Here is a 25,753-nt window from a genome sequence, read left to right on the forward strand (position 1 = left end):
TTTCTGGCCTATCCAGACAAACGAGCGATTTCCTGTGTCTGTGAAACTCTACTTCTAAATTCTGCCCTATGATTCAATCTTTGGAGAATTAGATAAGGTGTTTTAAAAGAGTTTAAATCTCTTGTTGTGCCTTAATTACTCTCTCAATTGATTTTTATCAATTGTTATTGATTATACGTACAACTCAATGTGATTGGCTCATACATTTGATTTACTTCTAGAATGTTTGTAACTCGTTTTCTCTCTCTCGCCTTCTCTCGATTAGATGATAGATTGTGAAACATGTGGGCATGCCATGTGACTAATTCACCTGTTTTTACTGTGTGTGTGTCAATGTGTGCAAGTGTGTGTCTCATCTCTTTATACGGCGCGGAGGTGTCATTACATTTATACAAAGATACACCCCCTTCCTTTAACTCTGCTATAGCATGCTACAGCCAGCATGACAGCTCAGGGAAAACACATCGTTTGAGAGCGCGAGAGAGCGAAAGTAAGGGATAAGGAGGTGAGAACACGTGGAGAGAAAGAGGAGTAGCGAGAAAAGTAGGAAGAAGATAAACATCAAGACTGTAAGAAATGAAATAAAGGAAGTCTCGTCAATCCATGCCTCTAGTCCATCTCTTTCTCTTCCCCAGGATTAGGACTATTTGGTGAGTATGTTTTCCCTCTTTCTTCCCCCACCACACTCCTGACTCTGGTCCTGTCAGTCAATGGGAGTAGTCAGTGAAGTAAAGTTAACACTAATGAGCTATTACCGTAGCCTCAGATAACAAAAGAGAGAGATATACACATCAGAAATAGGAATGCAAATACATTGGTAGTCCCGGGGCCTTATGTCCTTTCAAGCAGTTCAGAATAGGAGATGACATTTAGGATACGTTTGACCTTTTACACTGAGTGTACAAAACAGTAAGAAAACCTGCTCTTTACATGACAGACTGACCAGGTGAATCCTATGATACCTTATTGATGTCACTTGTTAATTCCACTTCAATCATTGTAGATGAAGGGGAGGAAATCGCTTAGAGAATAATTTTTAAGCCTTGAGACAATTGAGACATGAATTTTGTATGTTTATTAATAAGCTGCACACAGCAAGTCAATACATGTCAAACATATTTACACTATTACCCAGTAAAAGAACACACCTTATAATCTAGCACACACACACACACACACACCCACACACACACCAAGCAAACCTCCTTGAACTTTCACAGTACTTCTTCTTGTAATTCTGCTTCATTACCTAATTGTTTGCTATAATAAAAGCAAATGAATAGTTGATAAAAAAGAAAGTTAGAGAAATTTAGTAAGAGTTCTCAATATGCGTCTATGGGCATACTACCTCTGTGTTCCCTATTCTAAAGTAAGACCATATTTTTACTTGCAGAATTATTTTCCAGAAATGACCTCGTTGGACAGAAAGGGGCACACCTCTCCTCATAAATGCCATTCAGCCACGATGTAAACAACTAAACTTCCATTTATAATTCCATATATATGAATGTTGACTGTAAAAGATCAGATTATGAATCGCAGAAGGGCAATCCTCCCCACACTCTTGAGCGAAAGCATAAAATGTCTGCCTGATTTGTGTAGTTTGACGACATAAGTGGATTAATATCTGTCATATAGTCACCATTCAAGTCTGATGTAAACAATTCATGTAAACAATTAGTTTCGGGCAAACATTACATGGTTTTGCTCAATTCACATTATACCGTTATATGCCATGCAGCCGACATTCATATCTAGAAGTATAAATCCAGTCTTTGTTGCTAATTGTTTTGGTCAAATTTGGACTTGAATGCTGTATGGCATATGGTTGGGGGTGTTCCCCTTTCTGTCCAATTAGGTCATTTCTGAAGAAAAAAAATCTGCAATTCTTCTGCAAGTAAAATTATGGTCACACTTTAGAATAGGGAACACATATTGACGTAGTATGCCCTTTTTAGTCCCACATTGAGAACGCTTACTAAGAGTCTTTCTTGTCTAACTTGCTTTTCATCAACTATTAATACATCGTTATTATAGTTAATAATTTGGTTAAGGATTGTCCAGTATTCCATGACTTATGTTTGAATTAGAAAACACTTAAGGCCTAATATATGGCTAATAAAACATTATAAAGGCCTTATAAACTACTTATCTACCTATTTATACACTTCAAATGAGTGGTTAATGTGTGTATCTTAAATTAAAGTGTTACCATGGTTCTAATCTAGACAGTTGCAAGGAAAACACACAATATATTAGATTGTGATTTGTTATGTTTTCTATGCAACCCCTTGGAGTTATTGTTGTGTTCGTTTCGACTCATAGATGTCCTACGGGAGCCACCGCACCTGGGATAAACAGTGTTTTTATGCTAGCTCAAGAACTTGAGGATGTTAGAGTTGTAGCTAATAAACCTGAGGCTGATAGGAAAGAAAAAAGTATTGTTATTTTAACACAACACTGATCTTATATTAGAACTACATTCTCAGACTATAGTCTTCTCTGGACCAAACACTAAGATATAAGATTTATCCAACATGGCACCTTATTCCCATAGCACCTTACCCAAAGTTGTGCACTACATAGGGAATAGGGTGCCATTTCGAAAGCAGGCATACTGATTTGAAACAGGCCTCGGAGGGAGGTAGAATGATTTCTCAAACAAACACTGTAGCTACAATATATTGTTTGCGTCACCACTCAAGTCTGGTCTAGCTGGTTAGGAATCAGTGTAGTGGAGAAGCCTGTCACAATTCCTCAACATTCCTACACATGTAGAAACTCCTCCCATTGTTTCAGCAAAAGCCTCTGACAAATAAGGACACATACTTTTGGAAGTAAGAATACATACCATTTGGGGGATTTTTGTCTGATGCTTTGAAATGCAATAAGGTGCATAAAAGACGTAGGCATCAAAATAAAAGTTATTACTTCAAGAATTTGAAGGTAATGTAGAGTAGTAAGCATGTGTACGCACGCATGGACACGCACAGGCTCACACACATGCACGCAAGCGCAAGCGCACACATTACACACGTACACACACACACACTGTAATGGAGAACTGTACATTTTATGGTCATTTAGGGTATTATCAACAGTAAAATACTCAAACGTTTTACTGCAGCATATTATCAATAATGATGCATTGTGGGAAAATGTTGTGGGTGTGGCAAACAATTACTGTATGTTGAATGGTACTATAATACACCCCACAGAATAAGGTATTGTACCCAATCTTTGGAGCACCAAATACCTTTGACCACTATTGGGTGCATAGTATTATTGTTTCTGGTGCATGAATATATTTCGAGGCATGCCTTGTAAGAGGCTATATTTGTTGCACCCACAAGTGAGAATGCTGTACCACTCCAATGTGGTTATAGTTCCCCATGACTTTGTATAGGGGACAGATTTGAGTGGCAGCAAGACTTAAGCCCTATTCACACAGGACTAGTATTACTAGGGAATGTTGGTTATTTAATTAATACCCCAGAATGTCCGTTATGCCCGCACTGGCACTGCAGATGGATATTACCACTAGCACAGGACTATTAAAGGCCCAGTGCACTACTTTTGTGAGACATTTATTTTTTTACAATATTTAAAAAATATATATACACTGCTCAAAAAAATAAAGGGAACACTTAAACAACACAATGTAACTCCAAGTCAATCACACTTCTGTGAAATCAAACTGTACACTTAGGAAGCAACACTGATTGACAATAAATGTCACATGCTGTTGTACAAATGGAATAGACAACAGGTGGAAATTATAGGCAATTATCAAGACACCCCCAATAAAGGAGTGGTTCTGCAGGTGGTGACCACAGACCACTTCTCAGTTCCTATGCTTCCTGGCTGATGTTTTGGTCACTTTTGAATGCTGGCGGTGCTTTCACTCTAGTGGTAGCATGAGACGGAGTCTACAACCCACACAAGTGGCTCAGGTAGTGCAGCTCATCCAGGATGGCACATCAATGCGGGCTGTGGCAAGAAGGTTTGCTGTGTCTGTCAGCGTAGTGTCCAGAGCATGGAGGCGCTACCAGGAGACAGGCCAGTACATCAGGAGACGTGGAGGAGGCCGTAGGAGGGCAACAACCCAGCAGCAGGACCGCTACCTCCGCCTTTGTGCAAGGAGGAGCACTGCCAGAGCCCTGCAAAATGACCTCCAGCATGCCAGTGGTACTCTGGGCAGAGCAAAATTAATTTGGTGGTACAGTAACTGAAATACTTTGGGAACCACTGGCCTAAACTACACGTTTGTCTTGCAATTAGAACCGCCACAGTGTTCGTATGGATTATAGCACTGCACACTGTCCAATGCGAATAAGCGTGTGCGAGCGCGGCAAAATAAATGTACAGTACACATACATGTTATTCAATCATTGCACCCACACTACTCGCGGGCGTCAGCGAGCGTTCTATGTAGCCAGGTGCTAAAATAGAAATCGGTTCTATTTGTGACGCTCAACGCGCTGCAAGTCCGGCCTCTCCCATCACCTCACACACATCACCTTTTAGAAACATATACCCATGCCATCTCCTCACTGGTTTTTAGGAGCATATACCCACTTGGGTGATTGAAAGATCAACTTAGGTCCAAATTCCAGTAGGTTGTAGTAATACTGTAAAGTTGGTTGCCAACCGTGAATATTAAGTCCAAAATAAGAAGAATAAGCCTGAGGAATGAGGAGAAATGATGAGAAAGGAATTCAGTTTACAGTTTTATCTGTGGATTAATTGTCTGAGTAGAGGACCTTGTGCATTTTCAGGTAAAATAAAGTGTGCAAGTGTGCGTCTGGTTTGGTCAGAATGTGAGCTTGTTTCGAATCTTATCAGACCTGGGTTCAAATGCTATTTGAAGTCTTTCCAGTACTTTGAGTGTTTGTTCTAGCCTGCCTGGAGTGCCAGGTGCGTGGGATTTGACTATTCTATTGAATTACTAAACCAGGCAAGCTCAATCAAGCACAGATAAAGTATTTGAAATAATTAGTTGAACCTATCATCACATTTTAGTCATTTAGCAGACACTCTTCAGAGCAATTAGGGTTCAGTGCCTTTGTTAATTAAGGGCACATTGACAGATTTTTCACCTAGTCGGCTCAGCTATTCAGCATTGCTGCTTATACAAGTTCATAAAACATGCCATTGTTTTGAAATCAGTAACCTTGTCCCTTGCAGGTCATCACAATGGCCCACAACCAAAGCATTCCCCTTCGCCTCCTGTCCAACTTCTCCCTCCCCCAAATCATCCCTCCATCCCTCACAAACCCCTCCTCGTCCCTCTATCCGTTCTCCTCCTCTACATCGCCCCCCCTGTTCCTGTCCACCTCCATGCACATCCTGAACACCACCAACACGTCTGTTTTCGGGGAAAGCCAAAGCATTGTGGGTAATACCACCTCCACAACAGTAGGGGCTCTCATCCTGTGTCTGGTCTTGCTGCTGGGCCTCCCCGGCAACCTCTTCATCATCTGGAGTATCCTGGCGCGTGCCCGCCGCCGCTCCGTCACCACCCTCCTCATCCTCAATCTAGCGGTGGCCGACGGCTCACTCATGGCGCTCACGCCCTTCTTCGTGATCTACCTGGTCAAGAAGACCTGGGTTTTTGGCAACATCATGTGCAAGGTGGGGGCTCTTTTTCTTGTTGATTGTTGATATAATGGCTCCATTCCAGGCTGACTACATTGCAGTCAGTGCTAGATATTACAAAGCCTGTATAGGTATTAAGCATATCCGCTAACCTCATCATATGATATACCAATCTGATGCCCGACTGTGCAGTCGATGACGTGGCAAGCAACCATTGCTTGATGCAATGCAATGACTGCAATGTAGTCGGCCTGGAACGTGACCAATGTCAATAGACCAGTGACATCATTTTATGCCAAAAGACGGACATATTTCAAAACACATTTGATACTTAACATGCAGTGAGTACTTAACTTTTTCATTGAATCCTTATCCTTTTGAAATGCTAAGAATATGTCTCTCTTTTCGTCTCCATCAGATACTCTTTTACTTGTGCCTAGCCAACATGTACGCCTCCATCCAACTGATCATGCTGATGAGCCTGCACAGGCTGGTGGCCGTGGTGTGGCCTAAGCGCGTCGCTGCACTTGCTGGATGGAAGGCGGTACTGCGCGGGGTGCTGGTGCTGTGGACCATGGTGCTGGTCGCGTCCATCCCTGCGTTGCTGTTCAGGGACGAGCGGAAGACCGTGCACCCCAACGGGAAGAGCCGGGTAGTGTGTGAGTCGTTGCACAAGCAGCAGAGTCATGTGAGTGACGCTATTTACTGACTGACTGGCTTAATCCTCTTCATTCCTGGTGGTTCTTGCTTGTATGGTGCCCTATAAATACAGTGCCTTGCGAAAGTATTCGGCCCCCTTGAACTTTGCGACCGTTTGCCACATTTCAGGCTTCAAACATAAAGATATAAAACTGTATTTTTTTTGTGAAGAATCAACAACAAGTGGGACACAATCATGAAGTGGAACGACATTTATTGGATATTTCAAACTTTTTTAACAAATCAAAAACTGAAAAATTGGGCGTGCAAAATTATTCAGCCCCTTTACTTTTTCAGTGCAGCAAACTCTCTCCAGAAGTTCAGTGAGGATCTCTGAATGATCCAATGTTGACCTAAATGACTAATGATGATAAATACAATCCACCTGTGTGTAATCAAGTCTCCGTATAAATGCACCTGCACTGTGATAGTCTCAGAGGTCCGTCAAAAGCGCAGAGAGCATCATGAAGAACAAGGAACACACCAGGCAGGTCCGAGATACTGTTGTGAAGAAGTTTAAAGCCGGATTTGGATACAAAAATATTTCCCAAGCTTTAAACATCCCAAGGAGCACTGTGCAAGCGATAATATTGAAATGGAAGGAGTATCAGACCACTGCAAATCTACCAAGACCTGGCCGTCCCTCTAAACTTTCAGCTCATACAAGGAGAAGACTGATCAGAGATGCAGCCAAGAGGCCCATGATCACTCTGGATGAACTGCAGAGATCTACAGCTGAGGTGGGAGACTCTGTCCATAGGACAACAATCAGTCGTATATTGCACAAATCTGGCCTTTATGGAAGAGTGGCAAGAAGAAAGCCATTTCTTAAAGATATCCATAAAAAGTGTTGTTTAAAGTTTGCCACAAGCCACCTGGGAGACACACCAAACATGTGGAAGAAGGTGCTCTGGTCAGATGAAACCAAAATTGAACTTTTTGGCAACAATGCAAAACGTTATGTTTGGCGTAAAAGCAACACAGCTCATCACCCTGAACACACCATCCCCACTGTCAAACATGGTGGTGGCAGCATCATGGTTTGGGCCTGCTTTTCTTCAGCAGGGACAGGGAAGATGGTTAAAATTGATGGGAAGATGGATGGAGCCAAATACAGGACCATTCTGGAAGAACCTGATGGAGTCTGCAAAATACCTGAGACTGGGACGGAGATTTGTCTTCCAACAAGACAATGATCCAAAACATAAAGCAAAATCTACAATGGAATGGTTCAAAAATAAACATATCCAGGTGTTAGAATGGCCAAGTCAAAGTCCAGACCTGAATCCAATCGAGAATCTGTGGAAAGAACTGAAAACTGCTGTTCACAAATGCTCTCCATCCAACCTCACTGAGCTCGAGCTGTTTTGCAAGGAGGAATGGGAAAACATTTCAGTCTCTCGATGTGCAAAACTGATAGAGACATACCCCAAGCGACTTACAGCTGTAATCGCAGCAAAAGGTGGCGCTACAAAGTATTAACTTAAGGGGGCTGAATAATTTTGCACGACCAATTTTTCAGTTTTTGATTTGTTAAAAAAGTTTGAAATATCCAATAAATGTCGTTCCACTTCATGATTGTGTCCCACTTGTTGTTGATTCTTCACAAAAAATACAGTTTTATATCTTTATGTTTGAAGCCTGAAATGTGGCAAAAGGTCGCAAAGTTCAAGGGGGCCGAATACTTTCGCAAGGCACTGTATATATGCAAAAAAGAACACTCATAACGATCGGAAAGAAGTAAAAAAGACAAATAGAAACAAATTGTAGTATATAAATACAAATAGAAAAGATAATCAAATTATTACACTATTACCCTATTGCTAACAAAAAACACACAAAACTAAATTGCACAAATCCTATATCTCTAAATACACAAATAGAATAACACACTTATAAAGAAGAGAACCTGATTATTACACCTATGCACTTCAAACAAGAAACACACAAACTAAATTGCACAACTAATTGAAATGACTAATTACATTAATACCGTACAAAGTAAGAGTTGCGCTATTTGATACATTCACCTGCTCCCCCTACCTCGGGCTTCCAGTGGGGAGACCTGAGGTCAACCCACCCCGCCCCCTCCCTATCTCGTGCTTCTGAGTGGGAGACCTTCCCAGGTATTAGCCTGCCTAGCTTACAAACTAGAATCGGGGCGCTCACAGGGTGTCCCACATCATTGACCTGACGTGCAAATGAGAGATAGAAAACCAATCGCACAAATGTCACCATTCGGTGTATATATATATATATTCTATTTTTTTGTGTGGGTGCCCCTTGCTGCCCCCGGCAGGATGCCGGCTGTACATGTCACCTATGCCTAAATCCGCCACTGACCATAGGGCTTGCATGTGAGTGATGGGAGAAGAAGAGCATTTCATCAACAATTAAAGACTTGTATGTCAGTTGAGAGAAGAAGAAAGTACTTACTTTTCATGATGGCTTTCTATCACCGTAGCATCTGTAGTCAGATCATCCATAAAAACATTGTTAGGTATGGAGTATAAATATTACATTGCTTTTGTGTATATAGCGTCACTGACACTAAACAATCAAGCTGTCGATGAAGGTGATCTCTATGCTGATACAGGTGGTGCTCCAGTACACGTTGGAAACAGTGCTGGGATTTGTAGTTCCTTACGGGGTGATTATAGGCAGCTACATCTGCATCCTGCGGAGGATCAGGCAGACAAGGTTCACTGTTTTACTACTGTTTTACTATCTTTAATTTATTGATCTTGATCTTAATTACCATTTTCTCGATCTTCATTTCATATTTGGCTAGAATGTATTGTTTTTCCTCATCTTTCTCACTTCATGTTATGTTTGTTTGTGAAGCACTTTGAAATGCATTTTTTGTAAGACTGTGCCGTATAAATAACATTTGATTTGACCAGGTTCAGGAGGAGGATCCGCAGTGAGAATCTCATCCTGGCCATCGTGGTAACCTTCGGTGTCTTCTGGTTGCCCTACCATGTCATCAACATTGTGCAGGTATTGCGTGTTTTGTGTGTTGAGTTTTATAGCCAGGGCCTCACACTCCCTATTGGGGCTAAAACAATAGGTGCTGCTGTAACATGACTGTCTGTTATGATGAAATATGTTCTCATAGATTAAATATGTCCTTACAGGTTGCTGCCGCACTTTCTCCAAAGGATTCAACTCTAAAAGCAAGGTAGGCTCACTAAAAGGGCTTTCTAAATGACTGTGTCATAACATCCTCATCCCCTTTTGTGTTTGTAGTGTCATAATAAACTTTCATTAATTTTATTATCATCAAATCCCAAACTCAATTTTCATTAAAAGAAAGAACAGCCCTGTTTTCGCTCCCTCGCTCCCTCGCTCGCTCCCTCCCTCCAATGGTATTATCAAGAGTAAAAAAAAAAATCTGACTGAAAATGTAACTGCAACGTACTGTAAATTATGGAGCATTGTAGGATATTGCTGTTATCAAATCACATTTTATTGGTCACATACACATATTTAGCAGATGTTATTGAGGGTGTGCAAAATACTTGTGTTCCTAGCTCCAGCAGAGCAGTAGTATCTAACAATTCACAACAATACACCAATCTAAAAGTAAAATAATGGAATCAAGAAATATATAAATATTAGGACGAGCAATAGCACTGACTAAAAAACTGTATCGAATACAGTTAATACATATGAGATGAGTAAAGCAGTATGTAAACATTATTAAAGTGACTAGTGTTCCATTATTAAAGTGGCCAGTGATTCCATGTCTATGTTTATAGGCAGCATTCTCTAAGGTGCTGGGTTGAGTAGCCAGGTGGTAGCCAGCTAGAGATGGCTATTTAACAGTCTGATGCCCTTCAGTTAGAAGCTGTGTTTCAGTCTCTCGGTCCCAGCTTTGATGCACCTGTACTGACCTCGCCTTCTGGATGATAGCGGGGTGAACAGGCCGTGGCTCAGGTGGTTGATGTCTTTGATGATCATTTTTGCCTTCCTGTGACACCGGGCGCTGTAGGTGTCCTGGAGGGCAGGCAGTGTGCCCCTGGTGACGCTTTGGGCAGACAACACCCTCTGGAGAGCCTCTGGAGAGCCCTGTGGTTGCGGGAGTTGCAGTTGTGTACCAGGTAGTGATACAGCCAGACAGGATGCTCTCAATTGTGCATCTGTAAAAGTGTCTGAGGGTCTTAGGGGCCAAGACACATTTCTTCTTCCTCCTGAGGTTGAGGAGGCGCTGTTGCACCTTCTTCACCACACTATCTGTGTGGGTGGACCATTTCAGAATGTCAGTGATGTGTACACTGAGGAACTGAAACCTTCCACCTTCTCCACTGTGGTCCCGTCGATGTGGATTGGGTCGTGTTCCCTGTTTCCTTTTGATGATTAAGTTGGAGGCTTACTTGGCCACGCAGTCATGGATGAACAAGGGAGTACTGGAGGGGGCAGAGTATGCACCATTGTGGGGCCCCTGTGTCGAGGGTCAGCGAAGTGGAGGTGTTGTTTCCTACCTTCAGCACTTGGGGGCGGCCTGTCAGGAAGTCCAGGACCCAGTTGCACAGGGTGGGGTTCAGACCAATGGCCCCGATTTTAATGATGAGCTTGGAGGGTACTATGATGTTGAAGGCTGAGCTTTAGTTAATGAGCAGCTTTCTGAAGAAGGTATTCCTCTTGTCCAGATGGGATCGGGTAGTGTGCAGTGTGATGGTGATTATACTGCCTACGGTTCTATTGGGGCGGTAAGCAAATTGAAGTGGGTCTAGGGTGTCAGGTAAGGTAGAGGTAATATGATCCTTAACTAGTCTCTCAAAACACTTCATGACGACAGGAGTTCTACGGGGCGATAGTCATTTAGTTCAGTTACCTTTGCTTTCTTGGGTACAGGAACAATGGTGGACATCTTAAAGCCTGGGATAAGGAAAGATTGAATATGTCCGTAAAAAATCCAGCCAGCTGGTCTGCGCATGCTCTGAGGACGTGGCTAGAGATGCCGTCTTGGCTGGCAGCCTTGCGAGGGTTAACACGCTTTAAATGTCTTACTCACATTGGCCACGGAGAATGAGAGCGCACAGTCCTTGGGAGTGGGCTGCGTCGGTGGCACTGTGTTATCCTCAAAGGGGGTGAAGTTGTTTAGCTTGTCTGAGTTTTCACCCTAATCTATTGCACCTGATTCTAATAATTAGCTGGTTTATGCACTGAATTAGGTTAGTTACAACTGGGGTTGGACTGAAACCTACAGGAGGGTAGCTCTCCAGGAACCGGGTTAGAGAGCCCTGCTGTAGACCCAGCCACATACGTCTCATGTCTGAGCCGTTGAATTGCGACTCCACTTTGCGACGCCACATTGTCTCTGTACTGATGTTTTGCCTGTTTGATTGCCTTATGGAAGGAATAACTATACTGTTTGTATTCAACCATATTCCCAGTTACCTTTCCATGGTTAAATGCGGTGGTTCACGCTTTCAGTTTTGCGTGAATGCTGCCATCTATCCACAGTTTCTGGTTTGGGTAGGTTTTAATAGTCACCATGGGAACAACATCTCCTATACACTTCCTGATGAACTCAGTCACATTGTCCGTGTAAACGTCAATGTTATTCTCAGAGGCTACCCGGAACGTATCCCAGTCTTTGTGATCAAAACAATCTTGAAGCATGGATTCCGATTGGTCAGACCAGCATTGAATAGACCTTAGCGAGGGTACTTCGTGTTTGAGTTTCTGGAGGAGCAAAATGGAGTCGTGATCTGATTTGCCGGAGGGAGGGCCTTGTAGGCATCTTGAAAAGGTGAGTAGCAGTGGTCTAGTGTTTTCCCTAAGCGAGAAATACAGTCAATGTGTTGATAGCGTTTTCTGCAAATTTGCTTTGTTAAAATCCCCAGCTACAATAAATGTGGCCTCAGGATATGTGGTTTGCAGTTTGCATAAAGTCCAGTGTAGTTCCTTTAGGGCAGTCGTGGTATCGGCTTGAGGGGGAACATACACGACTGTGACTATAACCAAAGAGAATTCTCTTGGGAGGCAATACGGTTGGCATTTGATTGTGAGGTATTCTAGGCTGGGTGAACAAAAGGACTTGAGTTTCTGTAGGTTATGTCAATCACGCCATGAGTAGTTAATCATGAAACATACACCCCCGCCTTTCTTCTTCCTGGAGAGTTCTTTATTCTTGTGTGCGCGATGAACTAAGAACCCAGCTGGCTATATGGATGGGGACAGTATATCCCGACAGAGCCATGATTCCGTGAAACAGAGTATATTACAGTCCCTGATGTCTCTCTGTTCGGAGGTCCTCGCGTTAAGCTTGGCTACTTCATTGTCCAGAGACTGAACATTAGCGAGTAATATACTCTGAATGGTACTGTAATTCTACCTCATTAACATATTTTGAGGCGTGCCTTTATAAGAGGCTATATTTTTTGCACCCGTGAGGGAGAATGCTGTACAAATTTAACCTGTCTAGGACAACGTTTCTGCTAACGGAATCCCCTCCCAACATTCCGCTGAAAAGGCAGCGTGGGAAATTCAAAAATATATTTTTAAATATTTAACTTTCACACATTAACAAGTCCAATACAACAAATGAAAGATAAACATCTTGTTAATCTACCCATCGTGTCCGATTTTTAAAAATGTTTCACAGCGAAAACACAACATATATTTGTTAGATCACCACCAAATCCAAAAAAACACACAGCCATTTTTCCCAGCCAAAGATAGTCACAAAAGCAGAATTAGAGAAAACATGAATCACTAACCTTTGATAATCTTCATCAGATGACACTCATATGACATCATGTTACACAATACATTTATGTTTTGTTCGATAATATGCATATTTATATCCACAAATCTCGGTTTACATTGGTGCCATGTTCAGAAATGCCTCCAAAAATATCCGGAGTAATTACAGAGAGTCACGTCATATAACAGAAATACTCATCATAGACTTTGACGAAAGATACATGTTTTACATTTAAGTAATGATACACTGGTTCTTAATGCAACCGCTGTGGCAGATTTTTAAAAAACGTTACAAAAAAAGCATACCATGCAATAATCTGAGACGGCGCTCAGAAGTAAATATATTTCTCCGCCATGTTGGAGTCAACAAATACGAAATTACATCATAAATATTCCCTTACCTTTGATGATCTTTCATCAGAATGCAGTGCAAGGACTCCTAGTTCCGCAATAAATCATTGTTTTGTTCGATAATGTCCATTACTAGTGTCCAATTAGCTACTTTTGCTAGCACGTTTAGTTCACACGTCCAAAAGCTGAGGCTGGGCCAGGCGAACTCGGACGAAAACTTAAAAAAGTTATATTCCAGGTCGAATAAACTGGTCAATCTAAGTAGAGAATCAATCTTCAGGATGTTATTATCATATATATCCAATAACGTTCCAACCGGAGCATTCATTTTTGTCTACAGAGTAATGGAATGCAAGGCGATATAATGACTACTGCGCGTAACCAGGAACTGGCATTCTGCCAGACCAGTGACTCAAATAGCTGCTATCCGGTCCCACATCACACTAGAGGCTTCATTCCACGTTCTACTGACTGTTGACATCTAGTGGAAGGCGTAGGAAGTGCGAACAGATCCATATCTTATTTGGATGTGAATAGGCGATGAGTTGAAAATCAACCAGCCCCAGAATTTCCACTTCCTGTTTGGAAGTTTGCCTGCCCTATGAGTTCTGTTATACTCACAGACATAATTCAATCAGTTTTAGAAACTTCAGAGTTTTCTATCCAATAGTAATAATAATATGCATATATTAGCATCTGGGACAGAGTAGGAGGCAGTTCACTATGAGCACGCAATTCATCCAAAGTGAAAATGCTGCCCCCTATCCCTAAAAGGTTTAACTCTTATGTCGTTATAGTTCCCCATCATTTTAAAATGTATGGGGGACAGATTGGAGTGGCAGAAAGTCTTAAACATTAAATCAGGGGTGTCAAACTCATTTCATGTAGGGTCTAGAGTCTGCCCTAATATGTAAACACTTTACCTAGTAGCCAACCTGCTTGCACCAATCCCTTGTATTTACAGTAAAATACTGTGAAAGACATACAGTTGTAGTCGGAATTTTACATACACTTAGGTTGGAGTCAATAAAACTAGTTTTTCAAACACTCCACAAATTTCTTGTTAACAAACTATAGTTTTGGCAAGTCGATTAGGACATCTACTTTGTGCATGACACAGTTTGCAACTGCACATGGGAACAAAGATCGTACTTTTTGGTCGCAAATGAGTCTTCCAAATGGACAATTTTTCCAACAATTGTTTAGACTAATTATTTCACTTATAATTCACTGTATCACAATTCCAGTGGGCCAGAAATGTACATACAGTAAGTTTGTCTGTGCCTTTAAACAGCTTGGAAAATTCCAGAAAATTATATCATGGCTTTAGAAGCTTCTGATAGGCTAATTGATACCATTTGTGTCAATTGGAGGCGTACCTGTGAATGTATTTCAAGGCCTACCTTCAAACTCAGTGCCTCTTTGCTTGACATCATGGGAAAATCAGAAGAAATCAGCCAAGACCTCGTAACAAAATTGTAGACCTCCACAAGTCTGGCTCATCCTTGGGAGCAATTTCCAAACGTCTGAAGGTACCATGTTCATCTACACAAACAATAGTACCAAATATAAACACCATGGGACCACGCAGCTGTCATACCGCTCAGGAAGGAGATGCGTTCTCTCTCCTAGAAATGAACATACTTTGATGCGAAAAGTGTAAATCAATCCCAGAACAACAGCAAAGGACCTTGTGAAGATGCTGGAGGAAAAAGGTACAAAAGTATCTATATCCCCAGTAAAACGATTCCTATATCGACATAACCTGAAAGGCCACTCAGCAAGGAAGAAACCACTGCTCCAAAACCGCTATAAAAAAGCCAGACTACAGTTTGCAACTGCACATGGGGACAAAGATCGTACTTTTTGGAGAAATGTCCTCTGGTCTGATGAAACAAAAGTAGAACTGTTTGGCCATAATGACCATCATTATGTTTGGAGGAAAAAAGGGGGAGCTTGCAAGCCAAAGAACACCATCCCAACCGTGAAGCACGGGGGTGGCAGCATCATGTTGTGGGGGTGCTTTGCTGCAGGTGGGACTGGTGCACTTCACAAAATAGATGGCATCATGAGGAAAAAATTATGTGGATATATTGAAGCAACATCTCAAAATATCAGTCAGGAAGTTGAAGCTTGGTCGCAAATGAGTCTTCCAAATGGACAATGACCCCAAGCATACTTCCAAAGTTGTGGCAAAATGGCTTAAGGACAACAATGTCAAGGTATTGGAGTGGCCATCACAAAGCCCTGACCTCAATCCCATAGAACGTTCGTGGGCAGAACTGAAAAGGCGTGTGCGAGCAAGGAGGCCTACAAACCTGATTCAGTTACACCAGCTCTGTCAGGAGGAATGGGCTAAAATTCACCCAAGTTATTGTTGGAAGCTTGTGGAAGGCTACCCGAAACGTTTGACCCAAGTTAAACAATTTAAAGGCAATGCTACCAAATACTAACATACTGTTCTCTCTGATAATGCAAGGCTAACGGTACCGATGCACCAGCAGGACCCTTAACAGCTTCCACTCCCAAGCCATAAGACTGCTAAATAGTTATTCTATGTAGCTATTTGGTTAACTATTTAACTATCTGCATTTACCCTTTTTGCACTAACCTTTTTGAGTCATCACGTACACTGCTGCTACTGTTGATTATCTGTCACTTTAATCCTAGTTATATGTACATACAGTATTGACCTCAATTACCATGTACCTTTTCAGATTGACTCTGTATTGGCACCCCATGTATATAGCCAAGTTATCGTTAGTCATTATTTCTCAATTTTCTTTCTCTCTGCATTGTTGGAAAGTGCCCGTAAGCAATCATTTCACTGTTAGTCTACTCCTGTTGTTTACAAAGCATGTGACTAATCAAATTTGTTTTGAAAAAAACAACATAATTTTGCTTGGCTGTAAGTTACTGTCAAATTCATGGCAACCCGTTTACAGTCCTCTGTATCCCCCCCCCCCCCCCCCCACACACACCTGTATCTCTCTCCCTCCATTCTTCTCACTCCCTCCCCAAGGCTTGACCCTATTTGGCAGACCAGCCGTGCGGTCACTTCAGCCCTGGCCTTCATCAGCAGCTGTGCCAACCCTGTCCTCTACACTTTTGTTGGCAAGTCCTACATCAGGCGGGACGGCTTTGCCTTCATGGCCCGCTTGTTCGAGGGCACGGCGCAGGACTCTGGGACAAGGAAGAGCCGACAGAACAGCCAGAATAGCCGAGAGAGAGACAGGGATGCAAAGGAGGTCGGACTGAAGGAAAAGGAGGGAGACCTAGAGTCGACAACCAGCTCCAATGTCATGAGTCCCGTCTGTGTGAAACCTGTTAAGAATGGCAAGCCGGGCCCGATTCCGACTTAGGAAATGATGCCTTTCTTTTGCACATCTTTCCTACACATTTCTCAGTAGTTTACCTTATGAAGGTGAGTAATGGGCTTCGCAGGAGTGGTTCCCTTACGCGCACTGAAGAAATGTCATTCACCTGCTGAAAACCCTCTTACTTACTGGCCAACAGATTTTCTCGTGGAGTTTTCATTCAATAGAGTTTTCAGTACATTTATTTAGCCATCCCTTTAAATATGGCGTACCTTTTAGTTTTGTTTACAGAGTCAATACAATATATCGAGAGAATCGGTTCAGAAATGTTAGGGATGAATTAAAGAAAGCCATCTTAGTATATATGTGCATACTCATCTCAGTTTCAGCACCAAGTGGTAGATTTTAAAATACTTAGTTAGGAAATTATTTGTGAATCCTAAAAAAAAGGTTTGGAGGAAGAAAATGGGTTGGATTCATTCAGAAAATTGCCACGTTCAGATCTTTAACTCATGGTAATTTTGGATGATTAGTGAACAAAGAATTATAATAGGGAGAATAGTGTGAAATAGTAGGCTATACCCTCATCTATTTCCTGCACTAACCATGGAACTGTGTGATGACACATCCAAGTATTGCACCATATGTTGTGTTCAAACTGTTACGTTTGGTCTGTGTAATGATTGAATTAGCTATCTCTTAAAATATATATATATATATATATATATATATATATATATATATATATATAAACTGTTACTAATGATCCTCACCATCAACCACATGCCCGTGATGGAGTTTACAGAGGAAGCAAATGAAGGTTAACAAAATAATGTAATTAAATGGAACGATAATGTAGACTACACCAACTGAAGGGAACTAACAGTAAATTGGCAGTTGAATATGTGTTGTTATTAGGCCTACTGACGATTGATGCTGATAGTGACTAATATTTAACATGATAGAAATAGGAAACAGAGAAGGTCGGGGTAGCCTATAAATCAAGACATTCGAGAGTGCCCATCCCAGCAAGGTAAGGCCTTAAATTCTGCCTAATGGCACAGCATTTCATGAACTTCGCTGTGGGAAAGTTGATATGCTTCAGTTTTCTACCATTTGACTGGTTTCACATATGCCTCCAGCAATTATAAGATAAAATATATCTAAAACCGGTGTCATTTATATGTAAAATTCCCTTATCCAAAGGGATGACTCATTTACCTAGCTCTTCCCAATAGCTCTTATCAAGTTATAAATTAGACAAACATTAAGTAGATACTTTTCCCACGTTTTTCCTTATTCATGGTTTCCTCATGCTAAAGGTGAATAGCATGCTTAAATTCAAGGTCAGAATACGCATAGAGAGGAAAGTGCATAAAAAAGCAATTACACCCCATTTACACATGCTTAACTATTGGCCCGATTCCGATTTAGGAATTTATGCCTTTCCTATGCATGCCTTTCCTACGCATGCTTTTCCTATGCACTTTTCAGTATTTGGCATTCAGACTTATTTAGTCGTGTAAAGCGCTCTGCATGAGTGGCTACCTTGCGCACTTTGAATAAATGGCATTCAACTGCTGAAAACCCTCCCCATATGCTGGGCAACAGATTTTCTCTTGGAGTTTTCATTCAATGGGGTTTTCCTATAGTTCTGGTCTCCAATTTTCATCTTTGCAAATTATGAGAGCACACAATTAGAATTCTGAATAAATGCATGGCTATTTATATCCTATTTCACTGTGCAATACAGTAACTGTCATGTTGATAAGACTTTCAGTTTGCTTCCATATGGCTGTTTTCACATAAGGACAAGTTATCTAAAACAATTACTATGTGTATTTACAATCCCCTTCTCAAAACGGATTACTCATTTACCTAGCTCTTATAAATAGATATGATCAAGTTGTAAATTACAGTGCATGGAGAAATGGTGTTATTTATATTGGAACAAATTAAGTAGATGCTTTTTCTACTTTGAACCGGGAGGTTTGCTAGACCTTATTCATGGTTTCCTCACGTAAAGGTGGTGGAATTATTAGGGAATTAAGTCAAGGTCAGAATACTGTAGACACTCCTCCGCCTCACCTTCATTTATTCGGTCTCCACCTCAAACGAATAGCGGATGAATAGCATACTATTCCCATGCTTAAATTCAAGGTTAGAATACGCATTGAGAGGAAAACGCATTTTAAAAAAGGAATAAAGTTCCATTTACACACGCTTAACTCTGGTCGGAAACTGGGCCATAGTGACTGGAAGATGAATGAGTTGGATGCTATTTCAGAAGCTGTTTTGGAGGGAATGTTTCCTGTAGTTTGCATGGTTGGCCACTAGATGTGCAAGTAATGTTTCCTAATGGTTCATGACTGACCGACTGACTGAACCATATCTCTGTTTTTAGAGGTGGTGATTCAAGCTCTGGGTGGTGGAGTGAATTTAGTCAATTGTCTTTACAGTATGCTTTGTCTGACTCTCTCTCCTTCTCTCCATTTGTGTGTGTGCGAGTGCATGTGATTTACTGCTGTAAGTACACTACAATACCAAATTGTTAGAGTAAAAAGAGCACTGTATAATGTAAAGTGTTACCAATATTTGTATAATTGTTTACCACATTTATTTGATCAAAAGCATTAAGACATGTTGTGTTTGTGCCAGTGCAAGAAAATTAAAAACACTTTTCTCAGAGAAGATATGGCTGCCGTTGATTGATTAGGAAACTCTTAAGAGGTGAGATCGACATTCACAACAAGACAGCTATAAGAAGAGTCATGACCGACTGGCAAGCAATAGCATGCAGGACTTTCACAATCAGTCCAGTCATTTCTTTGCCTTCAGGGAATTAGTTTCCCTCCTCTTCCTCCTTTTTTCCTGGAACAATTGTCATCTCTTTTTCTTGTTCTGCCTCCTCGTCCTCCTTCTCCACCTCTCTTTTCCCTGGAACCATTGTCATCTCTTCAACCTCTCCCTCTGGTTTCCCACCTCCCCAGTCCTCCTTCTCTTTCTCTCTACCGCTACCATCATGCTTTGCTCTCACGCTGGGCATGTCCATGTTGGTGGCCGTCCCCTCAAGCAGCTGTGCCACGCCCCCCAAACACCTGGAGGAGGAGCCATAGATTGTGAGGGAGGAGCCAGAGCAGGAGCCAGCCATGGCATAGAGCAGAGGGTTGACAGCACTGCTGAGGTAAGCTACAGCTATGACCACTGTCCTAGCTCTCAGACAGAACCCCAGCAAATCCGTGGAAGACCCAGAGAGAACGGCCCCCACCTGAAACAAGGAATCATAAGTTTCATTATGAACTTGAACTATGTCTACAGACAGTAGATTTGTGTTTTAATGCTATTTTTTTTTATCCCCAATTTCGATCTTGTCTCATCGCTGCAACTCCCCAACGGGCTCAGGAGGCAAAGGTTGAGTCATGATTCCTCCGAAACATGACCCGCCAAACCGTGCTTCTTAATACCCGCACCAATGTGTCAGAGAAAACACTGTTCACCTGACGACTGAGGTCGGCCTGCATGCGCCCGCCCCGCCACAAGGAGTTGCTAGAGCGCGATGTGCTAACTAAAGCCCCCCCCCCCCAGCCTAACCCTGACGACACTGGGCCAATTGTGCGCCACCCTATGGGACTCCCGATCACAACCGGTTGTGATACAGCCCGAGATCGAACCCGGGTCTGTAGTGACGCCTTAGACCGCTGTGCCACTCGGGAGGCCTCCAATGGTGACTTTAATGGCTGTGATACGATAAAACTGAGGAGGGATCAACAACATTGTAGTTACTCAACAATTCTAACCTGATTGACAAAATGAAAAGAAGGAGCCTGTACAAAATATTCCAAAACATGCATCCTGTTTGCAACAAGGCACTAAAGTAATACAGTGAAAAACGTGGCAAAGCAATTAGCTTTTTGTCCTGAATAAAAAAAAAAAGTGTCCTATTTGGGACAGATCCAATACGACACATTACTGAGTACCACTCTTTGCATCATGTTATGGATGTGCTTGTAATCGTTAAGGACAGGGGAGTTTTCAGTATAACAAAAATAATTGCTGCCAAAGGTGCTTGTGCAAAGTATTGACTCCGGTGTGAATACTTCCGTAGATATTTCTGGTTCATTTTCAATAAATTTGCTAAGCATTTTTTTCACTTTGTCATAATGGTTTATTGTGCCTCGATGGGTTGTTCTTCTTTTTTTAATCCATTTTGTATTCAGGCTGTTAAACGTGGAATAAGTCAAGGGGTATAGATATTTTTTGAAGGCACTGTATGTACGTACTGTATATACAGTGCATTCAAAAAGTATCCATACCCCTTGACTTATTCCACGTTTAGTTTTACAGCCTGAATTCAAAATGTGTTAAATAAAAAAGGTTCCTCGTCAATCTACACACAATACCCCATAATGACAAAGCGAAAACAGATTTAAATTTTTTATTTTGATAATTTTATTACAAGTTTAAAAAAAAAACAGATACTTTATTTACATAAGTATTCAGACCCTTTAATATGTATGCCCACTTGCAGGATGTTGACCAGGTGGTACGGAGCCCACAAGAGGGCGAAAGTCACGACTATCAGTGTGATGAGGCGGTTGGTCTTCCTGTAGGAGCGGTGGTGCCAGTGGGCACGACTGGATGCTAAGGCATGAGCGATGCGTAAGTAGCAGAACGTCATGATGCTGAAGGGGACCAGGAACGCAGTAACTGTTTCTAGGGAATAGTGGAACACCTGGTGGAGAGGATAGGACGAGAAACTATTTGATTTCATTATTAACGTGTCTTCAGGATGCCAAGCCCACATGGGGTTACATTTTAGTACGAGTGTAATGACATATTTTATCTACTTAAATTGCAGTTCTTGTCTGTTACAAATAAATGCATCAAAAACTGTTGACAGATTGATCAATTGTTTTAGCTATATCCACATCTATTTAGAATAAATATGCATATAGAATTGAAAAAATCTACGATATGTTTTATGGAAAACAGATGAAATAATGTGGTGTACAATACTAAAATAAGATGTATGAAGGAATATTCTGTCAGTAAAGTTACCTGGTGGGCGGGCCCGGGGTGATGCGTGGTACACTCCCCCTTTCGGACCTGGCGGTACACAAGCTGAGGAGTGGGCAGCACCATAGCCAGCGCCCACACCACACCCATGATAGGAAAGAGCCTCGACTTCGTCCGGACGCGCTGGGACCAGAAAGGGTGTAGCACGCCATGGAGTCGGTCGACCCCCATCAAGGTAATCAATAGGATGCTGAGGTACATGTTGATGCCACAGACGTAATGCAGGAGCTTACACATTACCTCTCCAAACTCCCAGACTCTGGCCTTGAAGAGCTGGTGAATAAAGAAGGGTGCGGAGAGCAGCACGAGTGCGTCAGCGGCCGCTAGCTGGAGGATGAAGAGGGACGTGATGGAACGGCGACTCAGGCGGAATAGTATGGTCCAAACCACTAGGAGGTTTCCGGGGAGACCCAAGGCCATAGCAACCAGGAGAAAGGAGATTCCGACAGAATAAGGGATGGAGGGGTTGGGAGCGGATGAGTCGGTAGAGAAGTAGGTGGTGGTATTCCATGCTGTGGATTCCATCCTGAGAGTCGGAATCGAGAAAGAGCGACAGAGAGGGAGAGCGAGACAGACCGAGAGAGACGTAAAACAAGTGGGGGAGGAAATAGATGATTTTATCATTGAGAAAGAGGAAGTTGCTTGATTCGTTGTTTAGCAACCCTGTGACACAGATTGTGAAATGTATGTGTGCAGTACATTTTGTAGTGAATTTCAATCACATATAGACAGTAGGTTACTTAAGACTGACAGGAAAGGAGGATGGGTGGGCATATACAGTGCCTTGCGAAAGTATTCGGCCCCCTTGAACTTTGCGACCTTTTGCCACATTTCAGGCTTCAAACAAAGATATAAAACTATTTTTTTGTGAAGAATCAACAACAAGTGGGACACAATCATGAAGTGGAACGACATTTATTGGATATTTCAAACTTTTTTAACAAATCAAAAACTGAAAAATTGGGCGTGCAAAATTATTCAGCCCCTTTACTTTCAGTGCAGCAAACTCTCTCCAGAAGTTCAGTGAGGATCTCTGAATGATCCAATGTTGACCTAAATGACTAATGATGATAAATACAATCCACCTGTGTGTAATCAAGTCTCCGTATAAATGCACCTGCACTGTGATAGTCTCAGAGGTCCGTTAAAAGCGCAGAGAGCATCATGAAGAACAAGGAACACACCAGGCAGGTCCGAGATACTGTTGTGAAGAAGTTTAAAGCCGGATTTGGATACAAAAAGATTTCCCAAGCTTTAAACATCCCAAGGAGCACTGTGCAAGCGATAATATTGAAATGGAAGGAGTATCAGACCACTGCAAATCTACCAAGACCTGGCCGTCCCTCTAAACTTTCAGCTCATACACGGAGAAGACTGATCAGAGATGCAGCCAAGAGGCCCATGATCACTCTGGATGAACTGCAGAGATCTACAGCTGAGGTGGGAGACTCTGTCCATAGGACAACAATCAGTCGTATATTGCACAAATCTGGCCTTTATGGAAGAGTGGCAAGAAGAAAGCCATTTCTTAAAGATATCCATAAAAAGTGTTGTTTAAAGTTTGCCACAAGCCACCTGGGAGACACACCAAACATGTGGAAGAAGGTGCTCTGGTCAGATGAAACCAAAATTGAACTTTTTGGCAACAATGCAAAACGTTATGTTTGGCGTAAAAGCAACACAGCTCATCACCCTAAACACACCATCCCCACTGTCAAACATGGTGGTGGCAGCATCATGGTTTGGGCCTGCTTTTCTTCAGCAGGGACAGGGAAGATGGTTAAAATTGATGGGAAGATGGATGGAGCCAAATACAGGACCATTCTGGAAGAAAACCTGATGGAGTCTGCAAAAGACCTGAGACTGGGATGGAGATTTGTCTTCCAACAAGACAATGATCCAAAACATAAAGCAAAATCTACAAGGGAATGGTTCAAAAATAAACATATCCAGGTGTTAGAATGGCCAAGTCAAAGTCCAGACCTGAATCCAATCGAGAATCTGTGGAAAGAACTGAAAACTGCTGTTCACAAATGCTCTCCATCCAACCTCACTGAGCTCGAGCTGTTTTGCAAGGAGGAATGGGAAAACATTTCAGTCTCTCGATGTGCAAAACTGATAGAGACATACCCCAAGCGACTTACAGCTGTAATCGCAGCAAAAGGTGGCGCTACAAAGTATTAACTTAGGGGGGCTGAATAATTTTGCACGCCCAATTTCAGTTTTTGATTTGTTAAAAAAGTTAGAAATATCCAATAAATGTCGTTCCACTTCATGATTGTGTCCCACTTGTTGTTGATTCTTCACAAAAAAATACAGTTTTATATATTTATGTTTGAAGCCTGAAATGTGGCAAAAGGTCGCAAAGTTCAAGGGGGCCGAATACTTTCGCAAGGCACTGTAACAAGAAAGTTTAGCAACCTGAAGGTTACGGGATTGAATCTTAACATAGACAACTATTACATTTGAGCTAATTAGCAACTTTGCAACTACTTTGCAAACCCTTCCACTAACCCTAACCTTAACCCTTTAACCTTAACCATTTAACTACTTAGCTATCATGTTACCTGACGCTAACCTTAACCCCCAAACCTAACTATTCTGCCCTAGAGTTGCGTTCTCATGCAAAACTAGACAGATCGCTAACAACTAAGTCTTCAATAAAACTCCCAACGCGTGACTTTTCTTGAATGAATATATTGAAAACGTTTGTTGTGAAACTGCAAAATACAGAAAAGAATATACTTTAGTATTCAATTCACACCGACATACTGTAGCTGTACATTATACATTTGAAGTTGCATAAATACAAAGCACCATATAGCTAATTGTTACTCATATGGTAATTGGCTAACTCCTTTCATTACTCTAATAATGTACAACCATCTATGTAGAATAACAAAGCATATTACACTAGAAACAGTAACAAAACTACAGTATTGTATATTTTACAATTCGTTTGCATGACGCACGAGCAAAGTAATACAGCTAACGACATACATGAAAGGCATTGCAATTTGTCTGAGTAAATTCAACCAACCAACATTGATATGTAAGCAACTCTATCAATAACAAGATTATCATCATTAGCTAAATGCTTGAATCGAACTTACAAACAAATATTTTCCAAGGCTGAAGCGTGACAAGAAATAACTACACTGAAAAACCGGCAGCGGTTGTTTTTAGCTGCTTCTATGCGTGCAGAACAAATTCTCTACTTCCTGTTTGCGTAGTCTTTCTAAGTACCAGAAAGCTCCACTAGGGGGCGAATAACACCATGGAACACAATGAAAATACATTTGAATCATTGTAATAAAATAATCTGTTACCTTCTAACAGGATGGCAGCACACTAATACTAACTTTAACCCCTAACCTTAACCCCTAGCACTTTTTCATGTACCTGTCATGAATTTCGAATAAGGAATTTGTGTCTAATTCAGAATAAGCTGTGATAGTGTGTTTGCATACACTTTATGCAAAATAACATCAAAATGAATCAACATGCATAAAGAAACACAATCCATGCTGCTCAATACCTTAAAACTTAAAAGTCCATTTTAAGGATTCTAAAAATACTACATAAAATTCATAAAAATGCTGCAAATAATGAAATGCCTCTTATCTCTACAGCGTCTTATTTGTGTGTAATATTTATTGGTCACAATTGGCCTCATGTTGAAACCTGTTCTCACAGTTCCACAGTATCACACACTAACAGCTAACAGGCCACTGCATGCATGGAAGTATCTGATGAGTCAAACAGCAACCAGATAATATATATATATATACATAATACACAACATAAATATACACAATACTCAACATAAATATACACAATACTCTGTCTTGCAGTCTCTCTCTCTCCTTCTCGCTCTGACTCTCTCTTGTGCCTCTCTTTGCTCTCTCTCGCACTCTCTCTCCCGCAATGCTGTCACAGATACATGGTGGTCAGAGAAAAAGGGGAAGATGTTGGGAAAAACAGTATCTTGATCTTAA

General features: G+C 41.6%; 2 protein-coding genes across 2 annotated transcripts; one reads left to right on the forward strand and one right to left on the reverse strand.

The window, feature by feature from the left end:
- The first annotated feature begins 489 nt into the window (after positions 1-489).
- LOC139378875 (leukotriene B4 receptor 1-like) lies at positions 490-17,088 on the forward strand. The gene is made up of 7 exons (XM_071121445.1): positions 490-650; positions 5,188-5,634; positions 6,017-6,286; positions 8,894-8,997; positions 9,201-9,297; positions 9,435-9,478; positions 16,385-17,088. The coding sequence occupies exons 2-7, from the start codon at positions 5,197-5,199 to the stop codon at positions 16,722-16,724; spliced, it is 1,293 nt and encodes a 430-aa protein (XP_070977546.1). The 5' UTR covers positions 490-650; positions 5,188-5,196; the 3' UTR covers positions 16,725-17,088.
- A 1,662-nt stretch (positions 17,089-18,750) lies between these two features.
- Positions 18,751-24,948, reverse strand: LOC139378876 (leukotriene B4 receptor 1-like). Its single transcript, XM_071121446.1, has 4 exons — positions 24,869-24,948; positions 21,738-22,281; positions 21,202-21,411; positions 18,751-19,947 (listed from the first exon to the last, which is right to left on the reverse strand). Exons 2-4 carry the CDS (start codon positions 22,278-22,280, stop codon positions 19,522-19,524), a joined length of 1,179 nt encoding a protein of 392 aa, XP_070977547.1. The 5' UTR covers position 22,281; positions 24,869-24,948; the 3' UTR covers positions 18,751-19,521.
- Positions 24,949-25,753: the final 805 nt, after the last annotated feature.

This window comes from Oncorhynchus clarkii, chromosome 21 (assembly GCF_045791955.1).
Source record: "Oncorhynchus clarkii lewisi isolate Uvic-CL-2024 chromosome 21, UVic_Ocla_1.0, whole genome shotgun sequence".
Lineage (NCBI taxonomy): Eukaryota > Metazoa > Chordata > Actinopteri > Salmoniformes > Salmonidae > Oncorhynchus > Oncorhynchus clarkii.